Source organism: Salarias fasciatus, chromosome 1, assembly GCF_902148845.1.
Source record: "Salarias fasciatus chromosome 1, fSalaFa1.1, whole genome shotgun sequence".
Classification (NCBI taxonomy): Eukaryota; Metazoa; Chordata; class Actinopteri; order Blenniiformes; family Blenniidae; genus Salarias; species Salarias fasciatus.
The window spans coordinates 1,622,036-1,648,626 of NC_043745.1; the positions used below are offsets into that span (position 1 = coordinate 1,622,036).

At 48.1% G+C, this 26,591-nt stretch overlaps 2 protein-coding genes across 2 annotated transcripts in view; both read right to left on the reverse strand.

The window, feature by feature from the left end:
- neto2a (neuropilin (NRP) and tolloid (TLL)-like 2a) overlaps nucleotides 1-7,203 on the reverse strand; it is a 30,104-nt gene extending 22,901 nt beyond the window's left edge. Inside the window, exon 1 of the mRNA XM_030082499.1 lies at nucleotides 7,020-7,203. Within this exon, the coding sequence (XP_029938359.1) occupies nucleotides 7,020-7,029 (10 nt within the window). The 5' untranslated portion in view covers nucleotides 7,030-7,203. The remainder of the gene's footprint in view (nucleotides 1-7,019) is intronic.
- Nucleotides 7,204-9,339: 2,136 nt separating this feature from the next.
- The window catches only part of itfg1 (integrin alpha FG-GAP repeat containing 1), a 183,227-nt gene continuing 165,975 nt past the window's right edge, over nucleotides 9,340-26,591 (reverse strand). Inside the window, exons 15-18 of the mRNA XM_030082604.1 lie at nucleotides 22,477-22,601; nucleotides 15,740-15,822; nucleotides 14,980-15,097; nucleotides 9,340-10,061 (exon numbers count right to left, since the gene is read on the reverse strand). Of these exons, the coding sequence (XP_029938464.1) occupies nucleotides 10,002-10,061; nucleotides 14,980-15,097; nucleotides 15,740-15,822; nucleotides 22,477-22,601 (386 nt within the window). The 3' untranslated portion in view covers nucleotides 9,340-10,001. The remainder of the gene's footprint in view (nucleotides 10,062-14,979; nucleotides 15,098-15,739; nucleotides 15,823-22,476; nucleotides 22,602-26,591) is intronic.

The window sequence follows — 26,591 nt, forward strand, 5'->3', positions numbered from 1 at the left end:
AGACTTAAAGACATGAAAAGGCTTGAAAAATCTAAAATTCTGGAAAAAAGAGCAAAATGTATCTGCTATAAACCTAAATTAAAAAACGTTATGAGAGCCAATACACCCAAAGAAGGAAGGATATAGGAAGAGAAGGAGAGTGCTGAGAGAAAGAGCCACAGAGAGAGTGGAAATGAAACTCCATGGAATATTGAATTCAACCTTTTAAAATTATCTGGAAAAATAGTTTTCATAAACTTTTTGTTTTTCATCAAAAGGAATCCTGATATCACAGGTGTCGTGATTTATGTACTCACTTCACTGCCAAAATGTTTGGTGATAATTTACTCTGCTAATAAGACACATCTGCTAGTGACAGAGACAGAGAGCTCTGGTTCTCAGGGATTTGAATCCTGGTGTGAATGAAGGAACCCATCCTCCAATGCGGCCTAATGCTGAGACAGCCTACCTCAAGCATGAGTCAATAGGAGAAGAGTGGAGTCATACGGGTCAGATGCCACTCGGTTCAACAGGTTCTGCGTCAGTTGCTAGGAAACCAAAGCAATCCAACGACCTGCTACACTGTACAGCAGCAGTACTCCCAGAGGAGCTGGGATGCTAGACCGACACGGCACATCAAAAAATCAGAACCCTTCCTGAAAAGATGGTTCAGATAAAAGCAGCATGGAGGAACAAGCTCTTCTTTCCTCAGGCCCTATGAACCGCTAAACAGAGGCTAACAACTCTATCCACCCAGCTAAAGAGATGCACCAGAGTTTGAACCAGCTGAGGTACTCCTGCTCTCATTAACAGTGAAACAACGGCTCGTGGGCCTGAGAACTGACCAGAGTCCAGAGCCAGAGCAAGAACCCGAGAGCATCTCTATGGCAGACATCCAAGAAAGAGTATCTAAGTTGAAGAGGTGGACATCAGCAAGCCTCCGTATGATTCATACACACTTCCTGGAGAATCAGGCTTCACTCCACAAGAGACTAGCAGCACAAATGAACCAGCTGTGAAGGACAGGACCCATCCACAGAGCTAAACCCAGGGTAGAACAGTCCTCACCATGAAGGATCCCCAGAAGGGACCCATCCTACCCAATTATTGATCGATAGCGTGTCTCTGTACAACATGGGAGCTCCTGTCGGGGTCCAGAGTAGCGAACACCAACAGGCACATGGTCCAATCCATGAGGGAGGCCCAGAAAGAAATTGATACCGATGCCAGATGAGCCAAACAGCTCCTGACTGACAGAGCAGCTACCACAGGCTGCAAGAACAGACAGTCCAACCTGTGGACCAAGTGGATTTAAGATTGAAGAAGGCCTGCACTGGAATGGAACTGGACAAGATCAATAGGACACTAAAAGCTTTCACAAAGAACTCCATGGGATGGTGGAAGACAGCCCTCGAAGCAAACGTAAAGCTGATCACTCAGATAATCATCAAGTGTGGCAAAGAGGATGCACTGCTGCTCTTTAGCTCTGAACCCGATCTGAGTCAGATCACCACGAAGACTGAGTAGGGATGCCCATTCTAAAGCGGGGAAGCAATCAGCCGCTTGTTCACCTGCCACCAACTCAATGACACACTCCACCAGTGTTACATTGTTTTTAGGATTCTTCTGTGTGTCTGTTCAGTTTTTAGAAGAAGCAAAAGAACCTGGCCCCATGAGGAGGCTCAGAGGCAGGTGAGGCTATTCACTGTCCAGAATGGCAGCTGCTCTGCTGCAGGAGAAGGAGAAAAACTGTGCAGCTTCAGAGTGTGGAAGGCTTTGGAGACGCCATCGGTAGGAATTTATGTGATTATTTGGGTGTGTAATGGTAAATACAGGAAATGGGCGGGCTTTAGGAGCTGATTTAGGTGTAAGTATGGGTTGATTTGATTGGCATGTGGGGGTTTTAGATTGTGCACATTTTGACATGATTTCTGATCTTATTTCCTCATGATTTGTTGGGGAAAGATTGATTTTGATTCAGTGCGAAGGTAAATTTTTTCTTGCTTGTGTCAGTTCAGTTTTTAGAAGAAGCAAAAGAACCAAACAGACAATGACAAAGAGAAATTGACAATGCTTGATTTAACTACTATAATGTGTCTATTCCTTTGTTTAAGGTTTATGACTAATAATGAAAAACACAAGAAAATAAAGAACAAAAAACTAGTGAAGTTGTCCAACGTTCTCCTTTGCCTTCCAGGCTGTCACACCTCAAAGAACTCGAGAACCTGTATCTACTGTACTGACACACTCCACCAGGATGTAGAAGTGTGGTGGGATGGTATGATCAGAACTTGTGGAATCAAGTTTTAAGATCTCTTTTGATCATGGACAGAGAGGGGTCTGAGGGGTCTGAGGGGGGTGAGGGGTCTGAGGGGGGTGAGGGGGGTGAGGGGTCTGAGGGGGGTGAGGGGGGTGAGGGGTCTGAGGGGGGTGAGGGGGGTGAGGGGTCTGAGGGGTCTGAGGGGGGTGAGGGGTCTGAGGGGGTGAGGGGGGTGAGGGGTCTGGGGGGTGAGGGGGGTGAGGGGGGTGAGGGGGTGAGGGGGGTCTGATGTGCAATGGCAGCTCATTGCACAACTTTGGGGCAATGACTGAGGAACTCTGTCCCCTCTGAGCCTCCGCCTGGACTTGGGCACCTCCAGGAGCAGCTGATCAGCTGATCTGAGGCAGAGCAGGAGTGTGTCGGGGTGAAGCAGCTCAGAGAGGTCAAGCGGGGCGAGACCATTCCGAGATTTAAAAACAAAAGAATGTTCAAATGAACTCTAAAGAGCTCAGGCAATCAGTGGAGGTTAGGCCAGGATGGGAGTGATGTTTTCTCTGTTAGTACTCCAGTCAGTAGCTGGCCTGCAGTGTTTGGAACCAGCTGGAGACCAACAACGGATGTATGACCCCAAAACAGAGTGCCTTACAGTAATCCAGCCGAGATGTAATAAAGGCACGGATTGCTGTCTCAAAGTGCTAGAACAGTGCAAGAACAAGTTTCACATTCACCAACTTTCTGAGGTGGAAGAATCTGGACTGAACCCAGCACCGATCTGTGAATCCAGTTTAAAACCTCTGTCCATTTTAAAACCCAGGTTTAAAACAGTCGGCTTCACATGTGGAGTCAAAGGGTCAACGTCAGCAGGTGGAGGTTCACAGGAGTCACAAACACAGGACCAAACACTGTCACCTCTGTTTTGCTATTGTTAAACTTTAAAAAGTTTCGGGCTGTTCAGGTTTTAATGTCCTCAAGTCATCATAATAGAGGCGTCAGTGAGAAGAGTCTTTCTTCTTCAATAGGACATAAATCTGGCTGTCATTTGCATATCAGTGAAATGAGATGCTGTGACTTCTAAGGATGAACCACAATGGTATTAAATAAAGTGAAAAAAGCACTGGCCCCAAGATTCAGCCTTTTGGAACCCCATAAGACAGAGGAGTGAAAGAAGATTCAAACACACACAGCTCTGTCCATCAGGTAGGACCTGAACCACTGCAGTACAGGACCACTGACACCAACCAGGCGCTGCAGTCAGGAAAATAAGATGTTTTGGTCCACAGTGTCAAATGCAGCAGTCAGGTCCAGCAGAACCAGAACCAGAACCACATAGCCACCAGAGTCATTTACCAGGATGATGTGGTTAAAAACCCTGAGAGTCTGAAGGTCCAGCATCCTGAGGACACACACCAAGACAAGGTGAAACATTCAAAATCAGGAGTACATCAGGAAGACGGTGCCAAAGGAAGAGCTCCTCAGTGAACCCTGATGAGAATGAGGAGGAGCAGATAACATGGAGGAACAGGCCCCTACGTAGGGAGACAGGTCCATACGGGGAGGGACAGACTCCGACATGGAGACACAGAGACACAGACCCTCTATAAAGACAGATTTCTACATGAAGAGACAGGCCCGTAGATAGCGAGGCAGGCCCCTGCATGTAGCAACAGGTCCCTGTATGGAGCAACAGGTCCCTGTATGGAGCAACAGGTCCCTGCATGTAGGAACGAGCCCCTGCATGGAGGAACGGGCCCCTGCATGGAGGAACGGGCCCCTGCATGGAGGAACAGGCCCTGCATGGAGGAACAGGCCCCTGCATGGAGGAACAGGCCCCTGCATGGAGGAACAGGCCCCTGCATGGAGGAACAGGCCCCTGCATGGAGGAACAGGCCCTGCATGGAGCAACGGGTCCCTGCATGGAGGAACGGGCCCCTGCATGGAGGAACGGGCCCCTGCATGGAGGAACGGGCCCCTGCATGGAGGAACGGGCCCCTGCATGGCATGTGGAGCTGCCAGATAGAGGGCAGGGTCTACTATAGATTAGATCCTAGCACATAGTAGCAGGGCGTAAAGACAGCAGGTCTAAGATGTAGGACTTCAGCTTCCAGACTGATAAACAGCTGCTGGCTCAACAACCAGACATTATGGTGGATTTCCAGCAATAGAAGAGGGTGAGCAGTGACAGATGTGGCAGTACCAGCTGACGGCAGCATCAGGAGGAAGGAACAGGAAAAGGTTAAGTATCAAGGCTTGAAGGAACATCTGGAAAAGAAAGGATCAGGACTTCAGAACATCTGTGCTACAGTATAGCAGTATTATAAACTCAGACTGAGTGCCGATGAGGTGCAGTTTGTGATATGAAGAAATGTAGATGGTTTGAGAGATTTCATGTCATTTCTAGAAGTGAAACAGCAGAAATTCAGAAGTGGTCTCACTTCTTCAGGCTGAGATTCAAACCATTATTAAACAAGAAGATACGAATCAGGTAATCTGCAGCCTGTGGGAACTGGAAACATAAAGCATGGACAAAAACATGGATGAGAGCTGAAGACAAGACATGAGGATGAGAGAGTGATAAGAGAAGGAGAGGGGGAGAGAGGGAGAGAGGGGGAGGCAAGAGAGAGAGAGAGAGTGGAGGTGAGAGAGAGGGGAGGTGAGAAAGGGAGAAAGAGGGGAGGTGAAAAGGGAGAGAGAGGGGAGGTGAGAGAGATAGAGAGAAGGGGACAGTGAGGGAGTTGTTCATTTCACTTTCTCATATTCTTGCTGTTTTAAGGTTTTTTTCTGGCTTTTTTTACGCTGCTTTCACTATTTTACTTTTTTTTAGTTGGGAGAGAAGAGTCCTTTTTAAAAGATAAACATATAACTCTTAAAACGAATTAGTTTCCGTGCAGCCGAGTGACAGTTAAAGGAGCTGCAGACTTTGGTTGAGTGCTGTGGATTCTTTCAGACTGTGTGGAGATAGACCTCAGCTTCAGCCGCCTGCGGACGGTCATTAAAAGCTTCTTGGTCTCCTCTGAAACATGATGTGTCTGCCCTCAGCTTATCGACCAGAACAGAAGGAAACCACGGCGCGGTTCACCTCCCGCTGGTCCAGGTCCTGCCGCTTCACTTTTACATCATTTCTCACTTTGGAAATTCAAGCTGAGCGAAAAAACCAAACAGATCAATCATCTTCACACAGAGCTCGACACACAACACACACAACACCGCTGGTTATTAGCAGACTAACACTGCATGCAGATGTGAAAGACAATCAAAATCCATCCATCAGAAACATCAGCTGATCTCTCCAGGTTTCTCCACTCTGAACGTTCAGTTTGATGCTCTGCTTCCTCCTCCATGAGGATCATTTCAGCATCACTGTTTCTGGAGGAAGCAACAGCGTCATGACAGACACTGAAACTTGTCCTGGCCAGCTGCAGCTGCTCTTTATCTACCAGAAATGCAGCAGGAGCACCAAGAAACCAAGAAGCCCTATTTTATTCCTCTACGAAGGAGATGGAATGCTGACGGCTCTCATTACATTCCTTCATTCAACATTTTCAATGTGTTACAAGCACTAAACGGACTTGATTCATGATTTCCCTCCACTAGAGGGAGCTCATGTTCCTCTGGACGGACACTACCTCAGTTTGACAATCAGAAAGTGTGTGTGTGTGTGTGTGTGTGTGTGTGTGTGTGTGTGTGTGTGTGTGTGTGTGTGTGTGTGTGTGTGTGTGTGTGTGTGTGTGTGTGAAATGAAAAGGTAATGCAAATGTCATTTGATTTTCTGCTGAGTGGTTCCGATATTCAGACACGTGAGCAGGACAGAAAGGTGGAGGATGTGAGGGTGGAGGATGGGTGGAGGTCAGTCCTCCAGCCTCGTCCTCTTCAGGTAACTTTACTCACATCAAATTGAATGATCAACATTGGAATACAGCAAAGCGTTTCTTCCTTTTCCTTTTTAAATGTTGTGGTTTAAGTTGTGTCAGTTTTCATTTGTCCAGTTTATCAATTTTACTGCTTTTCAATAATAATCCTATATAATAATAATCCTAGCTGATTGAAGATACTGTTATAAAACGATTGCAGCAGTCTCAGTAAATTTAGTTCTTTTAGCCACTTTGTTTTTTTTTGCCATCTTTGCCATTTTTACTTGCTTATTCACAAATTTGACCATTTTCATGTTTTAAATGTTTTAAAAGCACTTTTACAATTTTAGCTGTTCAACTATTTTGTTTAAAGGGTCTTAGCAGATTTTATTTTCGTTATTATTTTTTTAATCCCTTTAAATAGTTACACCCATTTGAGACATTTTTGTTTTTCATTTTTACCTGTTGTAGTGATGTTATTCCGCGCGCGCGGATGTGAAGGGGAATGGATGAAATGTGACTGAGTGAATCCCGCAGGTTTTCTCTCAGAGGAAACAGGCTTCATGTCTCCTCGTGGATGGATTTCAGATCCTCTCCTCCGTGACCTCTGCTGGGGATCCTCACACCGCTCACACTCTTCACACACTCCTCACACCGCTCACACTCTTCACACACTCCTCACCACAGGAGACCGAAGCCCAGCTGCCTCCTCACGAGCGCTTTTTCCAGGTGTGTTCAGCTCACACCGGAACCCACAGGAGACTGGAGGGGGGTTCACGAGACCACGGTTCCGCTCCAGACCTCCTCCTGGAGCCACCGGGAGGAGCTGAACGGGCTCCGGTGGGCTCCGTGTGAGAGAAAAGCCTCGAATGACACCAATGCGCTGCTTCGCTCGGTGTGTGATGAAACACTCCGCAGATCCACCATCTCACCTCTGAGCATCTCCTCTCACGGTGGGAGTCCTCTCAAAGCCAGAAGCACCTCTACACACGCCCTGCTGCGCGCTCCATTCCGGATCCGAGACCTTCAGCAAATCCAACTTTTCTCCGACAGCAGTAAATCCATCAGGAGAGCTGCGCTCCGGGAGCCGCAGCACCGGGATCCGTGGACCCGCTCCGGGAGCCGCAGCACCGGGATCCGTGGACCCGCTCCGGGAGCCGCAGCACCGGGATCCGTGGACCCGCTCCGGGAGCCGCAGCACCGGGATCCGTGGACCCGCTCCGGGAGCCTGATGCACCGGGGACCCGCAGACCTCCTGCCAGACCGGCTCAGCTCTAAGCAAGGAGAGGAGATGCTGGGAGCCTTCAGCCTGGAACCATCCTCATCATCTTCATCATCCTCATCAGGATCAGCAGCTTTCAGCCCGAACAAGGAGGAGGAGACATGTGGAGGAGAGAGGAGCGATCCTGAGCAGAAGAGAGGAGGAGGAGGGAGGGAGAGAGAGAGAGAGAGAGAGAGAGAGAGAGAGAGAGAGAGAGCAATGAGGAGGAGAGTAGCCTCTACTCCCTCCGTCTCTGCTGCACTAACTGTTCGAGGCGAATTGAAGAGAAATGAGATTGAAGTTAGAAATAATCCTTAAATTCAACTTCCTGCACCTTCTCAGAAATAAAAGATTCATAGAACAGAAACACATTTCAAATGAAAAATGATAAGCAGTCAGATTTATGAGCCAGGGAGGAGAATTAGGACCACAGTAAATAACTTACTTCATAAAATAATAAAAACAGACATTTTTAGCTTTAATCTTCTCCCATGATAATTCAAATGCTTCTTTTTTCAGCCGAAGAAAGGAGTGCAGGACTGTTTTAGATCATTATGTTTCCAACTTTGGAAGATTAGAAGAGAGATTTATGTTAGATCCACTGAGTTTCACACGAGTGGATTTAAAATCTGAAAAAAAAGAGTAAAGAAGATTCATTTAGTTTCACTGAATAAACCAGTTAATTAATAGATGTATGGATGAGTCAAAGAATAGGAATAATACATTGTTTTGAAACTCTGAAACTTCATTATATTTCCTCCTTTTATTTTGTAAAGCTCTGCCGGAAAATTCTGAGCTACGTACACGCACACACACACACACACACACACACACACACACACACACACACACACACACACACACACACACACACATACACACACAGTGTTAGCATCGTGCTGTCAATGGTACTGAAACTTCTACAGACATTTACCTGACACACGCAGACACACACGCACATATGCACACATGGCGAGAGAGAGAGAGACAGAGAGAGAGAGAGAGAGAGAGAGAGAGAGAGAGAGAGAGAGAGAGAGAGAGGCTACTGCTCTGTCCATGGTGCTGAACCAACAGCTACACTCATTTACTACAGTGCTTTCCAAACATGCACAAACACACGCACGAACGCACACACGTGTTCATGACGAAAAAAGGATCATATTGTGTAGTACAAGGTGCTGAAACAAGGACACTCATTTACTAACAACAGTGCTTTTCAAACTTTTCCTCACCACCCACCCACCCACACAAACACCCCCCCCCCACACACACACACACACGTTTTGTATTTCTATCCTTGTGAGGACACTCATTGACATAATGCATTTCCTAGCCCCTAACCCTGACCCTTACCCTGACCCTAACCCAGACCACCACACAGCCGAACCCTAAAGAAATGTTTTTGACCTTTGACTGTTTTCAGTAACAACATGGTCAAGAAAACACTGTTTCCCTCATTAGGACCGGAAGAAGGTCCCACAAGGCACATCGAGCAGGTTTTCCTATCCTTGTGGGGACATTTGGTCCCCACAAGGATAGGAAAACGCACACACACACACACACACACACACACACACACTTACCCTTCAGTGTGAGGACCTCCTGCTCTGCACATCGCTCTTTCATTATAAATGCAGGGTGGTGGTTAGGTGTGTGTATCAACGGTGGGGTGTCGGCCTCCGACAGCCTCCGGGGGCCTCCGAGGGCCACTGCCAGGGGCCCCAGGTAAAAATAAAGGGCAGTTTAATTTCAGTGCTGCTAAAAATTCAGCTAACAAGAGAAAATAAAGATCACTGAGAGTTTTTCCCTCCAGATTCCTGAAATTAAAACAGCTTCAGGGAGGAAACATACTCCGGAAGGGTGGAACTGAAGCTCCTCAGAGGGGAGGGTGGAGGTGGATGACGCTCTGCTGGCGGGCTGAGTGGAGCAGTGAAGGGGTGGAGGTGGATGACACTCGGGTGGAGCAGTGAAGGGAAGCGGTCCAGAGCGGGTGAAGCAGAAGAAGCTTTATTATCAACCTCGTTACAGAAACATGGAGCAGCTTCAACATTCATTTGAAAGTCAGATGAAGAAAATCCAATAAGTTACACTCACTCAGTTAATCATTCATTAAAAAAAAAGTGCAAACATCATGAAAGGCCTGAAGAGGACGGCGGTTAACAGACACCAGAGTGTGGAGACATCAAGTTAGGTTGGACGAATCAGTAGGATTCCTGCTGTCCACAGTGGTCCAACCAGCAGAGAGGAGGGGACATCACAGCTGATCTGAGGGGGTGTGGCTACCAGGGGACAGAAAGACCGAGAGGACAGAAAGACCGAGAGAGACAGTGTGGGACTCATCATTGGACCCGTTCAGTTGAAATGTGGACGAGACAGAAAAGTCCAGCGGTCCCAGCAGGACCGGGCAGAGCGTCTCCACGGCCTTGTTCCACGTCTGTTCTTCCAACACCTCCATGAATAAATCAAACACCACATCAATATTTCACTTCTGACTCCAGGACAGAAAAAAATATCAAAAGAAACGATTTGGGGCGAATGAGGCCCGTTTAGAGGAGGGCATGAATGGGGGGGGGGGGGGGGGGGGGGGTACAGGGAGGAGCTGGGAGGAGCAGGAGAAGCAGGGGGTTCTCTCCCATGATGCATTTCTCTTCCTTCACATGGCGTCGAAGTGGAAGCGATGAGCTTCCTGCCTCTTCTCTCTGTCGTCGGCTTTCTGAAAGACAAAACAGTGAAAAGTGACTTTATTTGCAGAATCCTGAAACCAGGGTGACATGACGGCTCCCTGACTCTTCCTCTGCCACAACTCTGGCCATGACAGGCTCGTTGTTGGGGTGATTCTGAAAACTTCTTACAGCCGCTGTTCTAAATGGCAGCACGCCAGGCTTGTAATTTGACACCAGTCTCACTGACAGCTAGCATGCTCAGAGCAGGAGACACCATGACCTGTAAAGCTCTGGAAGGGAATGGAAGCTGTGCTGAACCAGAATATTTCACATGAAAGCCCTAAAATGGGTCCCTGTGTGTGTGTGTGTGTGTGTGTGTGTGTGTGTGTGTGTGTGTGTGTGGTATTATCTCTGGAGCTCAAGCTGTGAAAACAGCTCAAATGTTTCCTGACAAGCTGCAGCGAGCTGTTCGGAGATTCCGGGTATCTTTTATCTGCAGTCTCGATGACAGAGGAAGGAGACCTGGCAGTTAAATGAACCGGGGATATTAGGAGGTCACTCCACCCACATGAACCCAGCCAGCTCCACCCACATGGAGCAACACTTCACCCTGCTCCACCAGGCAAAGCAACACTCCAGGTATTAATCAGGTTCTCAGTAACAGCAGGAGTCGTGCTGCTGGCAAACAGTTACATACTAAATCAGACTGCTGCATTTCCTGCAGCCATGGATGATATTCTGTGTATTTAGGTCATTTTTTTGGTGAAACTAATTAACTGTATGAAAAGTGCTGAACCCTGTAATGTCAAAATCTCTTTTAAGGAACAACAAGAAAAATATTTATCTTAATTAAACTTCTGGTGGGAAGTTATTTCATTACAGGCCAAACAGGTCAGAGAAAGTCACGTTAGTTAGTTAGTTATGTTCATTATCACGGCGAATATTCTCTGACACTGTGAGACAGGTTAGAGAAAACTCATCGGATTTTGAGTAGAGTGAAGATCAAACAGTGTTGGGAGGTTGGTGAGACTTTCTAACAGCTCTGAGGTTCCAGTGTGTTGCTGCAGGCTGAGTATCAGCTCCACCAGCTGAAACGTGGTTTTCATTAGAACATCCTCATATGCTTCAGACTGGATTCATCAGAGCACTGCAACCTCCAGCTCTGGAGCAACATGTGACTCCATGTACCCTCTACAGCAACTCCACATCTCTACATCTCCTCTGCAGCTACTCTACATGTCTTCTTACAGAGCAAAGTGAGACATTTCTTCATGGGCTGTGTTCTCTTTAACAGTTTGAACATGTTTTTGACACCAGATTGGGTGTACTTGGTAGAGAAAGCTGCTCTTTTGACCCCCGTGTTAAAGCAGGAACAGTAAATGTTTCAGAAAGCTTCAGAGTGCTGGTGTTATTCGCAGAACGGTGGCTGTTGTGGTGAAAACATCCCAAGTTTCCCCAATTAGTGGTGACGGAGGGGAAGAGGCTAAAGTTAGCATGACCTCAAGACAAACTGACGAAGGCAGACGGCGCTGCTGTCCTGCAGTACTTTCACACACGTTCAACCTGCTGCCTGGTTTCAGATATGAAGCAAACGCAGCGGGCTGATATCTGAAGTGACGGGAATCCTTTTTACAGTCCCGATCTTGACTGATCTGTTGCATCCAGCTGAAGGGCAGCAAACCCTCAGTCCATCTATTCTCTGTGGTCAGGCTCAGTTTGTAATACAGCCTTCATCTATCTTCAAAGATCCAACGTCTCATATTGATTGATGTGCTGTTTTTTGCCTCTTTTTTAATGCAGCGTGTTTTTAGGGAGCAGGAGGATTGATGGGATGTTTTTTCCTCGGGATCCGCTGGGCAGGGCTCCTGTCGAAGCACCCTCTAATTGACCGTCGGGGGGATACCACCAAACAGCGTCCTGACGCTGGAACGGCCATTAAGCCGCAGAGCATTGATTTGTGTACATGGAAAGGTTGTGGTGACACGGCGGAGGGTGTGCGCCTGGAAGCAGGTGCTGTTAATGTCAGCTAATTAACTTCAGCTCAGATTGATCACATCCACCATCGTTCACCTTTTGTTTCCAACGCACCGCGCTGTGAGCTCAACACAGCCACTGTATATCACAAAGTTACCAACACACCAACATTCACACAGGCTGGAAACACCTAAACCAGGGGTGTCAAACACACTTCAGCTCAGGAGACACAAACAGCTCATTTTCATCTTGAATGAGTCGGACTGGTGAAACAGTGCCAAAATAACTGTTAAATCTAAACTTCTCTTTGTTGAGTTGCAGCGTATTTGTGATGGAAATGTCTTAAAATGAAACAATCACTACTGAAACTGACTCCAATCTCAAGTGAACTTTTCTAAAAAAGCTTCTCTTATAGCTGCTGGATGCTTCATGTTTTTATGAACTCCTCCTGGTGGAATGGCTTTGAGGCTAACGCTAGTTAGCTAGCTTTCATGGCAGCACCACTGATCTCAGCTCGGCTCTGCTGTGTTGCCACACTGAAGACCTTTTTTTAAATTTGCTTGCTGGTTTTGCCCTGTTGGAGCCTGTTGTGTTCTGGTTTTTCCCATGGAGCAAGTGTTTGACACCCCTGACCCGCTGTATGTAGCAGAAAACCTCAAACAGGAGGTCCTTGAATGCTACGTAGCAGAAGCTAACGGTTTTTACCACTTTCCAACATTACCTTAACAATGGAAGGTAAATGGTTCAGGGATTTCACTTGTTCTAGCATTTTTCCACCACTTGACCAGCATCCAAAGTACTGTTAATGACATTCACACACACACACACACACACACACACACACACACACACACACGAGGACAGCTGCCATGCATTAACCATTCAGTTTACAGTCCAAACCACCTCGGCTGTTTTCCCATGTTTTAGCCTTTTATAGTGGTATCTACATAAATGTCACATACTTAAATGAATCTGATTTGATTGTGTTGAACTTCAAGATCAGACTCATTTTGAAAGACCTAAAATGTTTATTTCCATAGAGGTCAGTGTTTTAGTCAGTCTCTACAGAGAAACTGAAGAGCCACTACAGAGTCCATACGGAGGAGACAGAGTCAGTACACATGAGATATAGGGTGCTGTCACATCTAGTAGTCTGCTGGAGTGGTTCGGTTCGGACATAAATGTCGCAGCGTCAACTAGTTCGGTTCGCGTTCACACCACTTGTTTTTGCAAGTTATGACCCTCCAGCCCCTTAGGGGCGCTGTTCACACAGTAGTGTGTTTTGGGTGACGGAAGTGAACCCTGATTGGCCAGCATGTGTTGCTCCGGAAGCCTCCGCCAACCAAAAAGCCTTCTCCACAACAGAGTGGACAGGACCGAGGCCGGTCAACGTTCACACCAGCAGCGGACCGCACCGAGACCGCACCGAGACCGCACCGGGACCGCACCGAGACCGCACCGGGACCGCACCGAGACCGCACCGAGACCGCACCGGGACCGCACCGGGACCGCACCGAGACCGCACCGGGACCGCACCGGGACCGCACCGGGACCGCACCGAGACCGCCTCCTCCAGGAGGTCTCGGTACGGTTCGTTGTCCCGGACCAAAACTAACTGGTCCGCTTTCACACCAGCGCGTACGAACCGGACCTGCAGGAGTTGGGGACTCTAGTCTGCTTCAAGCGGACCAAATGCTGTAGGTGTGAAAACTAGTGCTGTCAATTTTAATCACGATTAATCCATTGAGGTCTGCCAATTGGGTCAAAGAAAAGAACCAGAGGATAATAGTGTTTTTTTTCCTGACATTGGGACTGATTTATGAGGATTAGATTCTTCATTGCAATTAATCTCAACTTTAAAAAAGTTAATTGTTGACAGTTCTCCATGAATTAATCACGATTAATTGCGATCAATGCGATTAAATTGCAATCAATGCGATTAAAACTGACAGCACTAGTGAAAACACACATAGAGTCACTGCAGAGGAGATGTAGAGTCAATATAGAGTCACTACAGAGGAGATGTAGCGTCACATGTGGCTCCATGACTGCGGTTTACAGACCACTGCTTGATGCTGTACTCCGTCACCAGCCTTTTCCTTTCTTTCACATTGAGCATCAGTTCAAATGAAGCTGATGCACACACCCACGTCCCCAAAAATAGGGCAATTAGAGCGCTTGTGTGTGTAACCATGCACACATGCCAGCCTGCGTTCGGACACACTCACACACTAGCTCACATTAAGCGCACATGCTCACACAGCAGATGGTTTGCAGGAGATGCCAGAGACTTCCTGCACGGCTCAGAATGAGCAGACAGAGGACGAGGAGAGAAAAACACACACAATAGGAGTGTATGCTAAAAGACGTGACGCACTATCTAATTATGAGCGTTTCGCTCAGGCAGTGGGGTCAGCGGCCTTGAAGCCCACCTCACTCATGAGTCCACTCGTCTACAGGAACCCTTACTGTCTTCCAAAATGTGTTTTCAGAGCTGAGGACACAGTTGGGGTAATGTCAGGGTTAGGTGAGGGGACGACATTCTGGAGGCCAAGTAATGCTGTACAAGCGTCTGTGTGTGTGTGTGTGTGGAGTGTGCCTGTGCCTGTGTGTATAAACATCTATCACATGAGTGGCTGAGGCACAAAATGCACATGAACACATGCATGGACTCCCTGAAGGACATAACGGCTGATCTTCTGTGCTGAAAGGACAGAAGAAGGCAATTACAGAGGAGCGTCCTTCCAGGTTGTGGCCCGGGGAGAGGGACGTGAGACGGAGTGTGTGTGTGTGTGTGTGTGTGTGTCAGTGAGAGGCTGGAGGACTGTAGGATGTGGACAAACCCATCGGCTGCTGGTTCCACCAATCTGTGTGCACACACACAGACACGCACGCCCAGACACACATATAAATACAAACAGTGTTGTTTAGTCGTATCTTCCATGTGTGTGTGTGTGTGTGTGTGTGTGCGCGCGCGTGTGTGTGTGTGCTGACCTTCTCCTGCCAGTGAAGGATGCCAATAATGACGAGGATGAAAACACACACTCCGATGAGTGCGATGGCCGTCAGCAGGACGCTGTTGCTGGGAGTGAGGTACAACTTAGCGCTCCAGCTGAAAAAAGAGAAGAGTGTGGGTGTGAGCTTTCACATGTTGTGCTTTAAATTTGGCTGGTTTTATCTGACAGAAGAAAAACAATGAAGTTAGAGAGTGGTGCTCATTAGAGAGAGGCCGAGTCCTAATTCGGTTGAGATAAAGAAGAAAGCTTGTGTGTGAATCTGTTTGAAGAGAGAAGAGACCACTGCGACGCATCACCTCACAACCTGTGAGCTCATCACGTCCGAAGAAAAACCTGCACCTGCTTCTCTCCTTGTTGGATATCTAGTCACTGGTGGTGGTGTGTGTGAGTGTGTGAGTGTGTGTGTGTGTGTGTGTGTGTGTGTGTGTGTGTGTGTGTGTGTGTGTGAATGGCCATCTGGAGCTCCTGCTGGGGTTTGAGCTACAATGAGCGCAGCAGCGTCATAACATGAGGACACACTGAGAGGTGAGGGTGTGTGTGTGTAAGTCATGGAGATGTTCAGTGCATGAGCTGCACAGACGTCTGTGAGGAACTGAAGTTACTTGATTCACTGCGATCAGCCACCAGGCGTTCTCCATAGCAACAAGCATCAACATGTGGAGAAAGGGAGAGTCAGGGAGATCTCCACGGGTGTGTGTACGTCATGTGGAGGTGTGTGTTTCTGGAGGTGTGTGTACCTGCGGGGGTTGTCGTGAGGAAACGGGATGACGATGAGCTGGGAGTTGGGAATGATGGCGGTCCACTCCTGCTTCCTGATATCCTGAGAAAAGAAGGGAAACATGTGAAGATGGCGGCGCCGGCACGCAGCTGGTATGTATGCTGAGTCCTGGGAGGCGCAGTAATAAGGTCCCCTGGTCCTCCCGGCTGCCGTGCACGTGCTATTTTAAGCTGTGCGTTTAAGACAAAGACAATCTGCTCCACAACAAAATAAATGACTGGCTGCACGGAGGAGCACGGCCACTCCTCCTTCAGCTGCACGCTGGCTCTCATGTGCGTCCTGGTGTTGCATGGGTCATTAAGTATTTCTGCGGCAGTTTGTGGGAGACTGGAGCCATCTGCAGAAGTCATAATCTCAGTCTCTGTCTTGATATAATATACATCGTCTTTTCTGGAGTCGTCACAGCGGAACAGAGGGCTGCTTCCAAAACAGAATTCGCAGGAGGAGCGTGCAGCAGCTGCTGGAGTGTTAGCCACATTCAGAAAGCACAGACACAAGGTCACTGAGGAGAACTGCTGCACAGAATAGAACAACCGGTGGAAAGAGGTCACACAGCACAGACCAGCCAATTCTCTGGGGGAGCTCAGCCGGCTGGTCCAGGTAAAACCAGGCTCAAAGGTTCAGGTTTATTCACTCTGAAAATCATGTTTTCTCTTCACCTACAGGATTTCCTCTTGCTTTGGCTTTCCTTACTCCTTACAGGACGTTAATGTGACTTCCCCAGGACACTAAAGTCAAAGCTTCAGTTTGAGGGAACGTTTACATTCCGTATTTACAAAAGCAGATATTTCCACTAGGGGTTTGAGAAATTTTAATTTCCACCAACCTGCAGAAACACCTGGTTAAGGGCTGCATTGAGCACGACAGACCTACAGGGGGCAGTGTAAAGAGAAATATGAAGCCAGGCTAGCCAATCAGAATCCTGGAAAGCAGTAAACGCAAGTCTCACACACAGACAGGCCACTGGTGGAGCTTCTGAAAAAGCCCAAACGCATTGAAACATCACTGTTTTCACTTGTTTTTGTTTTTCTGTAAAGAGGTCCTGAAGAAGCGCCAAGACCAAAAAGACTCATGAACACAGATGGGATGCAACACACCTGGATTAAGGGGAGTGAGAAGGACCGATGGGGGCTGAGCAGGACTGAGGAGGGCTGAGACAGGAAGAGAGGCGCTGCTGAAGGTACTTCCGAAACAATGAAGGCCCAGGTAGAATTCAGTCCCACCAGAGCCAGTATCAGTGGGAAGTTAGCCAGGTCTTTATCCAGGTTCAGTCTTGGTCCAATAAGCCAAAGCAGAGAGGACAGCTGCTGTGTGTGGGACCTCTACAGACTCACACTGAAGTGTTGAAGCTGGGATCTTAAACAGTCGATACCTTCAGGTGGTTTTCGTCACGGTGTTTAAACAGTGGAGTCACTTTGACTCTGCAGCCTGTTTAATGAGCTCACAAACCAAAATGAAGAAGGCAGCCTGCTGATGTGGTCAGTTTGTTGTTGATGCTGATTGACAAAAAGTCTAATCATGGAGTTTCAACTCTGCAGAGCAGGAGATGCTGTGAATGAAGTGAAAGAGAACAGAGAAGGTGGCAAACCAAGACGACTGCCTGTTACCTCCATCCTGCACATCTGCAGTACTGCATGTTCTACCTGAGCTCCGTACTCTTCATCTGAGCTGCCAGTACAACTATCAGGCTGTGCTTATACACAAGTGTTGCCCTCTCTCCAGCCATGTTCGCTATCTTCACCTGTGAGACATGGAAATGCACGGCCAAGACGGACAAGCATCAAACGCTTTCCACGACATGCGCCTTTAAAACTCCTAGACTACCTGTCCTGAACGGGCCAGTGAAGAAGACACTCGGGAAATCAAGGTCTCACACAATCCAAGAGATGGCCACGTCTCGTGGGCCACATCCTGCTCCTCCCAGAACCCCGTCCAGCCTGAAGGGCCTTGGCGTGGAGTCCTCATGGGGGAGAGACCATCGATGACCTGGTGAAGGACAGTTAATCACCTGGCAAGGCTGTCACCAAGCTGCTGCCGACCAGCAACGCTTCAGACTGGCCGCCTGGCGTTCCTGACTGAAGAACCCAGACCGGACTGAGATGAACCGAGCGTCTGCTGGATGATCTGTTCTCGTTGCTCCACTTTAGTTTGACGTTTATTTTTGATAATTTGCACAGGGATGAACTCAGTAAATCCTGGAATGTCTTCAAACAGACTGATATTACTCTGAACGTGAAGATGGCGTTAAACATTCGATCTCAGGTTGTTTTCAAGCCTGTGCTCGCAGCGCTGACTGGCAGAGTTTGAGTTTACTGTTTCAGGTTTTCAGTGAGATGTTCAGGGTCCGAGTCCGGTGGAGGTACACCTGACACCATGTGGGTGGGATTTAGCATCCTGAGGGGCTACATCCTCCCTTCAGGTGAGATTTGTGGTGGATCTTCCCCGAACCCCTGCTGTGGCTCGTGAGGGGTTAAGAGTTCAGAGCGAGGTGGGCACGCCACCGGCGGTTTGAAGTAATCGTGCTTGTAAGCCAGAAGGAATTAACATTGTGGGTTCTAACATTTGCCAGAATGTGGAAGTGCGGCTGCTCTCTAATTGTAATTCTCCGCTCCTCATCAAATGAGAGGAGCCACATCTTGCAGCTATTTTGAATGAGCGTGCAGCGACGGCGCTGCTTTTACATAACAAGCACACTCTCGCCGGCAGCCATTGTCGCTTAGCTCTTGGAAAGCGCCGTCGACGATGCGGCAACTGGCGGGGGAGCGGAGCTGGAGACGAGTCAGGCTTCCTCCGCTGCTGCCTGGGAGCAGATCCGATCTGGCTGTTTGGAAGAGAAAAGTGTTCCCAAGTCTTCAGAGAGGGAGAGAGATACTCTGGTTCAAAGCCAGGGAAACTGGCACACTATGAGAGAGGAGACAGAGATGGCGGGCGAGAGGAAACCGAGTTAGAGACTGAAAGTGACAAGTAGGGGACTGATTAGTGGAGTAAACCACTTTGAGTAGCAAAGGGAATCCCCTGGGTGGGAGATAAGTGAACAGGAGGAGAGAGAAAGATGGGAGGAACGAATAAAAGAGAACAATGATTGGACAGAAGATGGAAGACATTCAAGTAGATTTTACAGAAGCGTCTCCTTCTGTGAAGCTGCAGGCGAAGCTCTCGAGGAGGAGGAGGCACAACAAGGGAGACGGGGAGATTTCAGAAACCGAGTCAGGAAGAGACGAAGGTGAGGAAGACGGATGGAGACACTTAATGAGACTAAACCCGCTCCGCCAGGCTGCACAACAAATCCCAAACCCATGACCATCACGGTATCAACAGTCAGCATAAACATCGCTAAAGACAGAAAATGATGTTTCCTGTCTGTTCAGGCTCTGCATGGTATAGTTGTCACATCAGGTGGGGTTGACTACAGACTGCATCCACTTTATCACTTCAACACTTCCAGGTGGAGGAGCCCAGGTTTCTCAGGTTTCTCAGGTTTCTCAGGTGATGGAGGAGGATCCTGAGGCCGGTAACATATGCTCTGTACTGGGCCGCGGTGAAGACCAGCTGAGCCGCGAGGTATAGCTCTTTATCCCCACCCTCAGCTGTCCAAGGTCCAGGTCCTGCTACAGCGGGTCTGCCTCTGGTTTGGTTTAGGAGGTAGCTTGAGTTAAAGAAGACTGAGACGAGAGCTCCTTTGTTCTTCAGAGACCCGATGTAGACCCAGAGACTGGTCTGGTTCAGACCAGATGTCAGAGGCACAAAACTCAAGAAGAGAGCCTGAAAAGATGAAAGTAAACCAAAAGAAACTCTACTGGAGGAAACTGTAGGCAGAAGAAAAAAGAACTGATAGAAACACAAATGACTGGAATCTGGTCCAATCAAAGGAAGAGCTCTGCTGTTTCCTTTCTATCCACCGTGGGGCGTGTTGTCAGCTCGGCTACGGTGAGTTTAACCATTCAGCCCAGTGAGTGAGGCCTTCACCAGCCTCCTCTTCATTCCAGGAGTCGATCTGAGCTTTGCTCCTTCATTATATCAGTTTGTAGAAGGATGGAGAAGGTGCAGAAAGAATGGAAATATGCAAAAAGCAGAGATCACCAAGTCACACGTGGAGAGGGGAGAGAGAAAGCAGCTTGTTTGAGTTGAGTGCACACAACAGCTTCTGCGGTGGACCGAGCCATCTGCAAGTCTAATCAGCTGCTTCCTGGAGCCGGTGGTGAGAAAGAAAGAAGCAGAGAGATGAGAGGAGTGTGAGACAGAAGACAGAGATGGAGATGAGCGTGGAGAGCAGAGAGAGTGAACTGCTGGAGGAGAGCAGATTAAAACCTGAAAACTAATCAATTATTGACTGTATTAGGAGAACATGTGCTCAGTGTGTAACAAAGCACACACAGGAGTCAATTACTGTCTACATGCAGAGATGTCAAACAAAGATCAGTGTGAAATAAAAAAAATCATTTCTCTTCCAGGGGGGGCTGGATGATGATCAATCGTGGCATCTTTTAAAAACAGCTGAGCAATCTCTCCTCGTCGATCTGAAGTCACTCACAACCTTAATTCTTCTTGTTTTAGCTGCATGAATATGGAAACGAGCTTGACTTCAGCTCCATCCTGCTGCCTGATCTGACATGTGGAGAGAGGAGGGCTGTTTGAAGAGGGAGCTGCCATCAGAACACCTGAGGGAGGACGTGGCTTGTTCTCATTATGAGGGGAATGAGCGCTGATCACCCCGGTGCACACTGGGGCTGCTTCTGGTTTTAAGGTGAATGCAAACTAATTATGGGAACAACAATCCCAGGTAGAGGTAGTGACTTGGGCTTTGTGCTGAATTAGTCAAGGTATGTTTCACATGAATGTCATTTCATGAGCTTCATGCGGTAGACTGTTTCCATCTGTAATCATTCATCCTGTAAGGCTCTCACTATCACCTGCAGCCCCACAGCATGATGGTACCCCCTCTACATCCGAGATTAGACCGTTAGGATTTAGATTCTCTCTGGGTCGTGTTTGATTGTTCTTGATATTCTCTGTTACACCCTGCACTGCTGCGGCCACATGGAGGCGCTCTGTTTTATTCGTCTCCTTCTCCTCAGGTGGGCGGTGCTGGGGCGGTGCTGGGGCGGTGCTGGGGCGGTGCTGATGGAAGTGTGGGCCTGGCTATCACTGCAACTGTGTTCAGCTGTGATGGGAGTGGAGATCACTTTCCCGATGAAGAGGGCATCCATCACAGCGGACCTCAGAGTCCACTCCGGCTCTGGATCGTAGCTCAAACTACAGTCAGTTTTCGTGATTTGTGTTTTTGCTCCTGGCCTCCTGAAGCTGTGATTAGCACACGTCTCTGCTCTGCTTCTAGTCTGAAGTCGGCCCAGTCAAACCAACCTTCCTGCTCAACCTGCCAGCCTCAGCTGCTCACCTGCTCCGCCTACTCTTTGGCTCTCAGCGAACCTGCTCGCCAGTGTCTTTCGGACCGGCTCTGCCTTCCTGGAGGAATTATTCCCTGGCACCCGACTCAGGAATGAAATTTGCAATAAATCTTTGCTTCAAACACACACTTCTGTCTTTGTCTGCAGTCCGCATCTGAACCTGAACTGCCACCTAAGATCTGATCCTTCAGTGTGACTGAGCACTGCTGTTACACACTGGCCGCTCGACACACTGCAGACTTGGACTGACATCGGCTCACCTACACTGTTTCTTGAATTTCTCAACAAGACTAGTGTCTCAGTCCAGTCGTGTGTTTTTTTTAAAGCTGGTCTGACAGATGATCTGTGGTCTTGAAGCTGAAATGATTTCTGTTCCGTGGGCGGACACACATGAAGGGCTCTTTAAAACTGGTTAGTAACGTGGAGAAGAGCTCACTCTCTGATAGCTGAAGTGTTTTAACAGAAGAACCCTCTGTCTGCACAGTGGGGGGTTTATCTAATCGGGACATCTCTCTTTGACTCTTTATGCGATTAATCGCTGAGCGCTACGCTGCACTAATCTGCTTGAACCGATGGTTTAAATGCACATACCAAACATTTTGTTCTCTTAATTGTGGCTATAATTAAAGATAGCTTCTACCAGCGTTAAATGGTTTTGCTAGCTTAGGGAGAGGCTGCTGTTTCTCTTTCTGTTTGTTTGGATTTTCTAATTTTTTAAGAAAACAGGGAGAGGAATTCCCTCTTCTGAATCTTTACTTAACTGCTTTCAAACAAGTCCCACAATCCTCTGAAGAAGTGCCGCATCATGTCTATTATGAGGGGAAGAAAAAAAAGGAAAGAGCTGAAGCAGGAGCAGAAAAACAACCATTTCACTCTCTGCTCATGACTTTCAAAGCACTTAAATTGCTCTTATCACAAATTACTCCATTTTTTTTTTTTTCTTGAAAAGTTTGCTGGCTCTTCACAGAGTGATCCTCAGGCTGTTTCTGCTCTTCTCTCACAGCCTTTTATTCCTCCACTTACCACCAGACATTAAACTTCTCAGTCAGGCATGCCACATGCTGTTAAATTCAGGACAGGTTAGGATGCTCAAAAATGACTTCATTTGACTGCAAATGTCGTATTTAGAAGCAATGGCACCCGGGGGGTTGAAAGAGGGTTCCTTTGGCACCGCTTCCTATTTTTCTATGTCTGCATCAGTGAGAATATTCAAACGAGAGTCCTTTAAACATTGCGAGCCGGCGCGGCGCCCTGAGCCGTCTGGGTAACGGGAAGCGTCACGGCTCCTCACCGAGTCTCCAGGCTGCCGCGGGATGCCCACAAACAGGTGGTCCAGGAAGTTAGCGCTGCGGCCCAGACCCAGGACGGTGTAGGGCAGCTGGAGGGACAGGTGAGCTGACTGACTCAGCTGGCCAGCTGCAGGACGAGAGAGAGAGAGAGAGAGAGAGAGAGAGAGAGAGAGAGAGAGAGAGAGAGAGAGAGAGAGAGAGAGAGAGAGAGAGAGAGAGAGAGAGAGAGAGGTACGCGTTACACAGGAAGAGATCTTTGGAACAGATTCACAGTGAAACCTGCAGTCTTCTGCTAACGTGACTCGTTCTTGTCCGTGGATTTGAAGGCACCATGACGTTGATCTACCAGTGAGTGAAACCCTGAAGAAGAGGAACGCAGCAGTCCTCTGACAGGTGTGGAGGTTTAGGAAACTCGGTCTGTGAGGATGGCTCAATGTTTATTTTTGACACTCATCCAACCAATCACAGGTGAGTTTTACCCGACTGAAGATGTGTGGTTGCAACAGTAACGTGAGCAGACATGGAGACTCATCAGGCCAGGACAAGTTTTCCAATCTCAGCCTCGAGAGTTTCACTGAACTTTATGTTGCTCAGGCTATTTTACAGTCTAGAGACGTGACAAAACTCAATTCCCAACAATGCCTTGAACACATTGGTGAGATGTTTACACAATTCATTGATGGTGAAAAGGTCAAAACAAAATCTGTAATAAGAAAGTGAAAGAACAAGAATGATATTGCAGACTATCATGATGGGTTTCCTTCTGATAGCATGATGTGTAGCGAAGTCTGTTTCCTGACATGATATTTTCATGTTATCATACTGCTTTGTTCACTGTGCTTCATTTCTTCTCAGTGTGTGAGTTTCCCAGATGCTTTTCTTATAAGGTGCGGTCATCCTTTATTTACTTCTGCACATTTGACTGTAAAAGTATCTAAAAACCTCCCTGATGGGTAAACAGCGCGGTTACCTGCTGATGGCTCTGGTGTGAGTGCTTCATGTGAACACTGCTGTTAGTGAGCGATGTGACTAATGGAGCAGAATAACACACACATCCCAAACACACAGTCCATTCTCCTGAGCACGCTTTCTACAACATTTCATCAGCGAGGTGTATGGCGCACACGCGGCTACGTGTGAAACAATGCCATGGTTATGGGAACATCACTCACTTTTAAACCACCAAACACAGTTTTTCCCATAAGGAGGCAGAATGTGAAGCGAGGAACCGGAGAAAAGCCCGCTCCCTCTTCGATTCTTCATGTGTCGGCTTTTTTTCCTGTCTCATAAATATCGAGTGCTTTGCTGACCGCTTTAAACATTATGTAAACAAGGCGTCCCAAAAGCTTTGCGCCGTTTCATTTATCACTCTCTGCTCAATATATGTGATTGAAGCATAACCACGGCCCCCGTTTGATGGAGTGATGGTGCTAATGTCTGCAGCCGTCCTGAGCTCCACCCAGCTGCTACCGGCTGCATGAGGAAGCAGAAAGGAGAGCAGCGTGAGGCATGAAGAGGCTTCAGAAACCATCCCAATCAGAGTGAGACACCCGAGGCCAGAGCAGCACCTCCACCCCCCCCCCCCCCCCCCCCCCCCCCCCCCCCCCCCCCCCCCCTCACTTACTATTCTCATCCCAGCCTCTGGTTTGTTTGGCTTCCTCCTCTCTGTTCACCTCTTCATTCCCTCCCCTGATACATCACTCCGATTTGGCCTTTTGCTTCCCTTCTCCTCCTCACTCCTCGCTGTTGTTTCCCTCTTCTCCTCTCTCTCTCTCCCCTTCAGCTGCTGTATCTCGCCCACGCCACCCAACTCTGCCAAGTGCAGCCGACATAAATCAACCTCTATGTGGTAAACAAAGAGAGGGAGAGGAGGATGGAAAGAGGGAGAGAGAGAGCCTGGAGGCAGCCAGTGATCAGAACTAATGTGGATGGACTGCGTATTGCAGGATGAGAAGAGCCTCGCTTCTCTCTTTAGTTTGTTTATATGTCTAACTTCACTCCGTTTCTGCATGGAGAACGATGTTGTTTCACCACGGGAACGCTGAATTCAGCGGCTCAAAGTGATCAGCGTGCGAGCGGGAGTAATTAACCCGTGGTGGTTGGTGTGAGGTGTCCATGCGCCGATGTCCTGGCGCTCCAACACGCTGGCTGAAGCTCCAGCAGACGCCGTCGACATGTGCCACCTTCTGCCACACAAAGCTTTTCATCATGCATCTCTTCCCTCGCCTGCTGCCGCTCCGTGTCTTCCGTTTTCCCAGCTTCTTAGTGCCGCGCTGTCGCAGAGATGCAGTGTAATTGCCTTAATCGCATGGCGCGCATCGTGAGAGTCGGAGGAGGGAGGCAGACAGAAAGCTGGCCGTTTCCAGGAAGCGCTGGAGACGCTGACCTGTTCAGGGCAGCAGAGAGCCTCGGCTTCGAAGGTCTAACGCTCCAGGAGTGCAGCGATGTGGGTGCAGTCAGGAGTTTTATAGGACTTTAAGCAAAAGTGAGAGATCAGAAAATGTCATTCACTGAATGCTGCTTCTGAGTGTGTGAGGGTGGCAGCGCTCACTGCAGAGCTGTGTCTGCACAAGATTATATATGTATATATATCACAAATGTGATTCAGCTCTGGAGTCGGCAGACGACTTTCTGCTCTTGTGCAAAATGTGAATTTCTCCCATTCAAAGGTTGAATTTTCCTGTTGTAGTTTGTTCCATCCAGCCTCCTGGACGATAACTGGACTCATCATATTTGTTCAGGCATTGCTCTACCCTCATCTTTAAGAGGCCCCAGCGGAGTTGTGTTAGTCTCCATTCAGGGAGATACTTGGCCAAGTTTTCCTTTTCACTGAACTCCGGGAGGATTGTGCTTTGGACTGCTATCGCGCCGAGGTATTCCTGCTCCACCGGGCCTCTGGAGACGGGACTCGTCTGTCAGACACCCAGCAGCCTCATGCTGCCGTCTATAAATGTCATCTCCTCCTCAGCGCCTCTCTGAGCTCACAGATCTGACTCTGGTGGTTCTGCTGACAGAAACACCACAAACACATTTATCTCAGGCTCATCTCACCAAACACTGTTTCCAATATTCAGCAGACACACACTCATCAGGGAAGTTCCAACCTAGGGTTTCATGCCAAATGGAATTTTCTTTGATGCCTTCCACAGTGCTTAAAATGACTGCCTGATTTTGTTCAATAAGCCCTGAGCCAAGTCTGAAGCATGAGAAAATCTCTTTGTTCACTTCCTGTGCTGCAGTAAACATAAGAACAGGCCACATCGGAGACAGCCGGATCAACAGCCGGATCAACGCTCCATGATGCTGAGACTCACAGCTGATCAGGACTTTTCTCACGTGCGTCTCTGTTTACACGTGAAAACAGGAAATGTCTGTTGTCTTTTGGGGTCCATTTACACGACAGAGGTGCTCGAGGCCGCTGACCATGAAACTGTGGAGAACGGCTCCCGAGCTGGAACCTTTCCAAAAAGCTCTGTCTCCATGGAAACAGGAGGGGAAATCCAACTTTCTGAAAACACTCAGGGTCAACCTCCTAGTAGACAGTGGAGATGCTACTTCTGGTCCTGGTCCAGAGTCTCCTGGACTTGGTAGTTTTAGAGTTGACAGTCATGGTAATGGAGAACTTGGTGTTCTGTCCATATGAATGTCTGTTCTATACATTCTCAATGTTTAGCGTGTACTGTTCTCCGTGTTCTCCATTGTTAATATTTAGAGTGCACTGCTTTCTGTGGTTTTCATTACTAAAACGATCAACAGCACCAACTAGAGGACCAACATGAGAACTTGATGGTTTTCACTGTTTGTGGACATCGTTCTGAAAACGTGAGACTTCTCTGAAACAGAAAGCCTCTCGGTGGATGTTGGTCTCATTAAACACCGGCGGATTCCTGCTGGCGGACGGTGTTAGCACTGTGAGGTCTGTATTCTCACGTCGTTCTGATCAATCTGTTTTTATGGTTTGTCAGAGGAAATACAGGAAGGAACAGTTTCCTGTTAATCACAGAGAGCGCAGCAGCCCACCATAGTCTAATTTGTTCTGACATGATTTCTTAATGAACCTGAAGTTTGTTCTCATGAAGATCGTTATGTTCCTTCCCCTCAACACTCTGACTCTCCA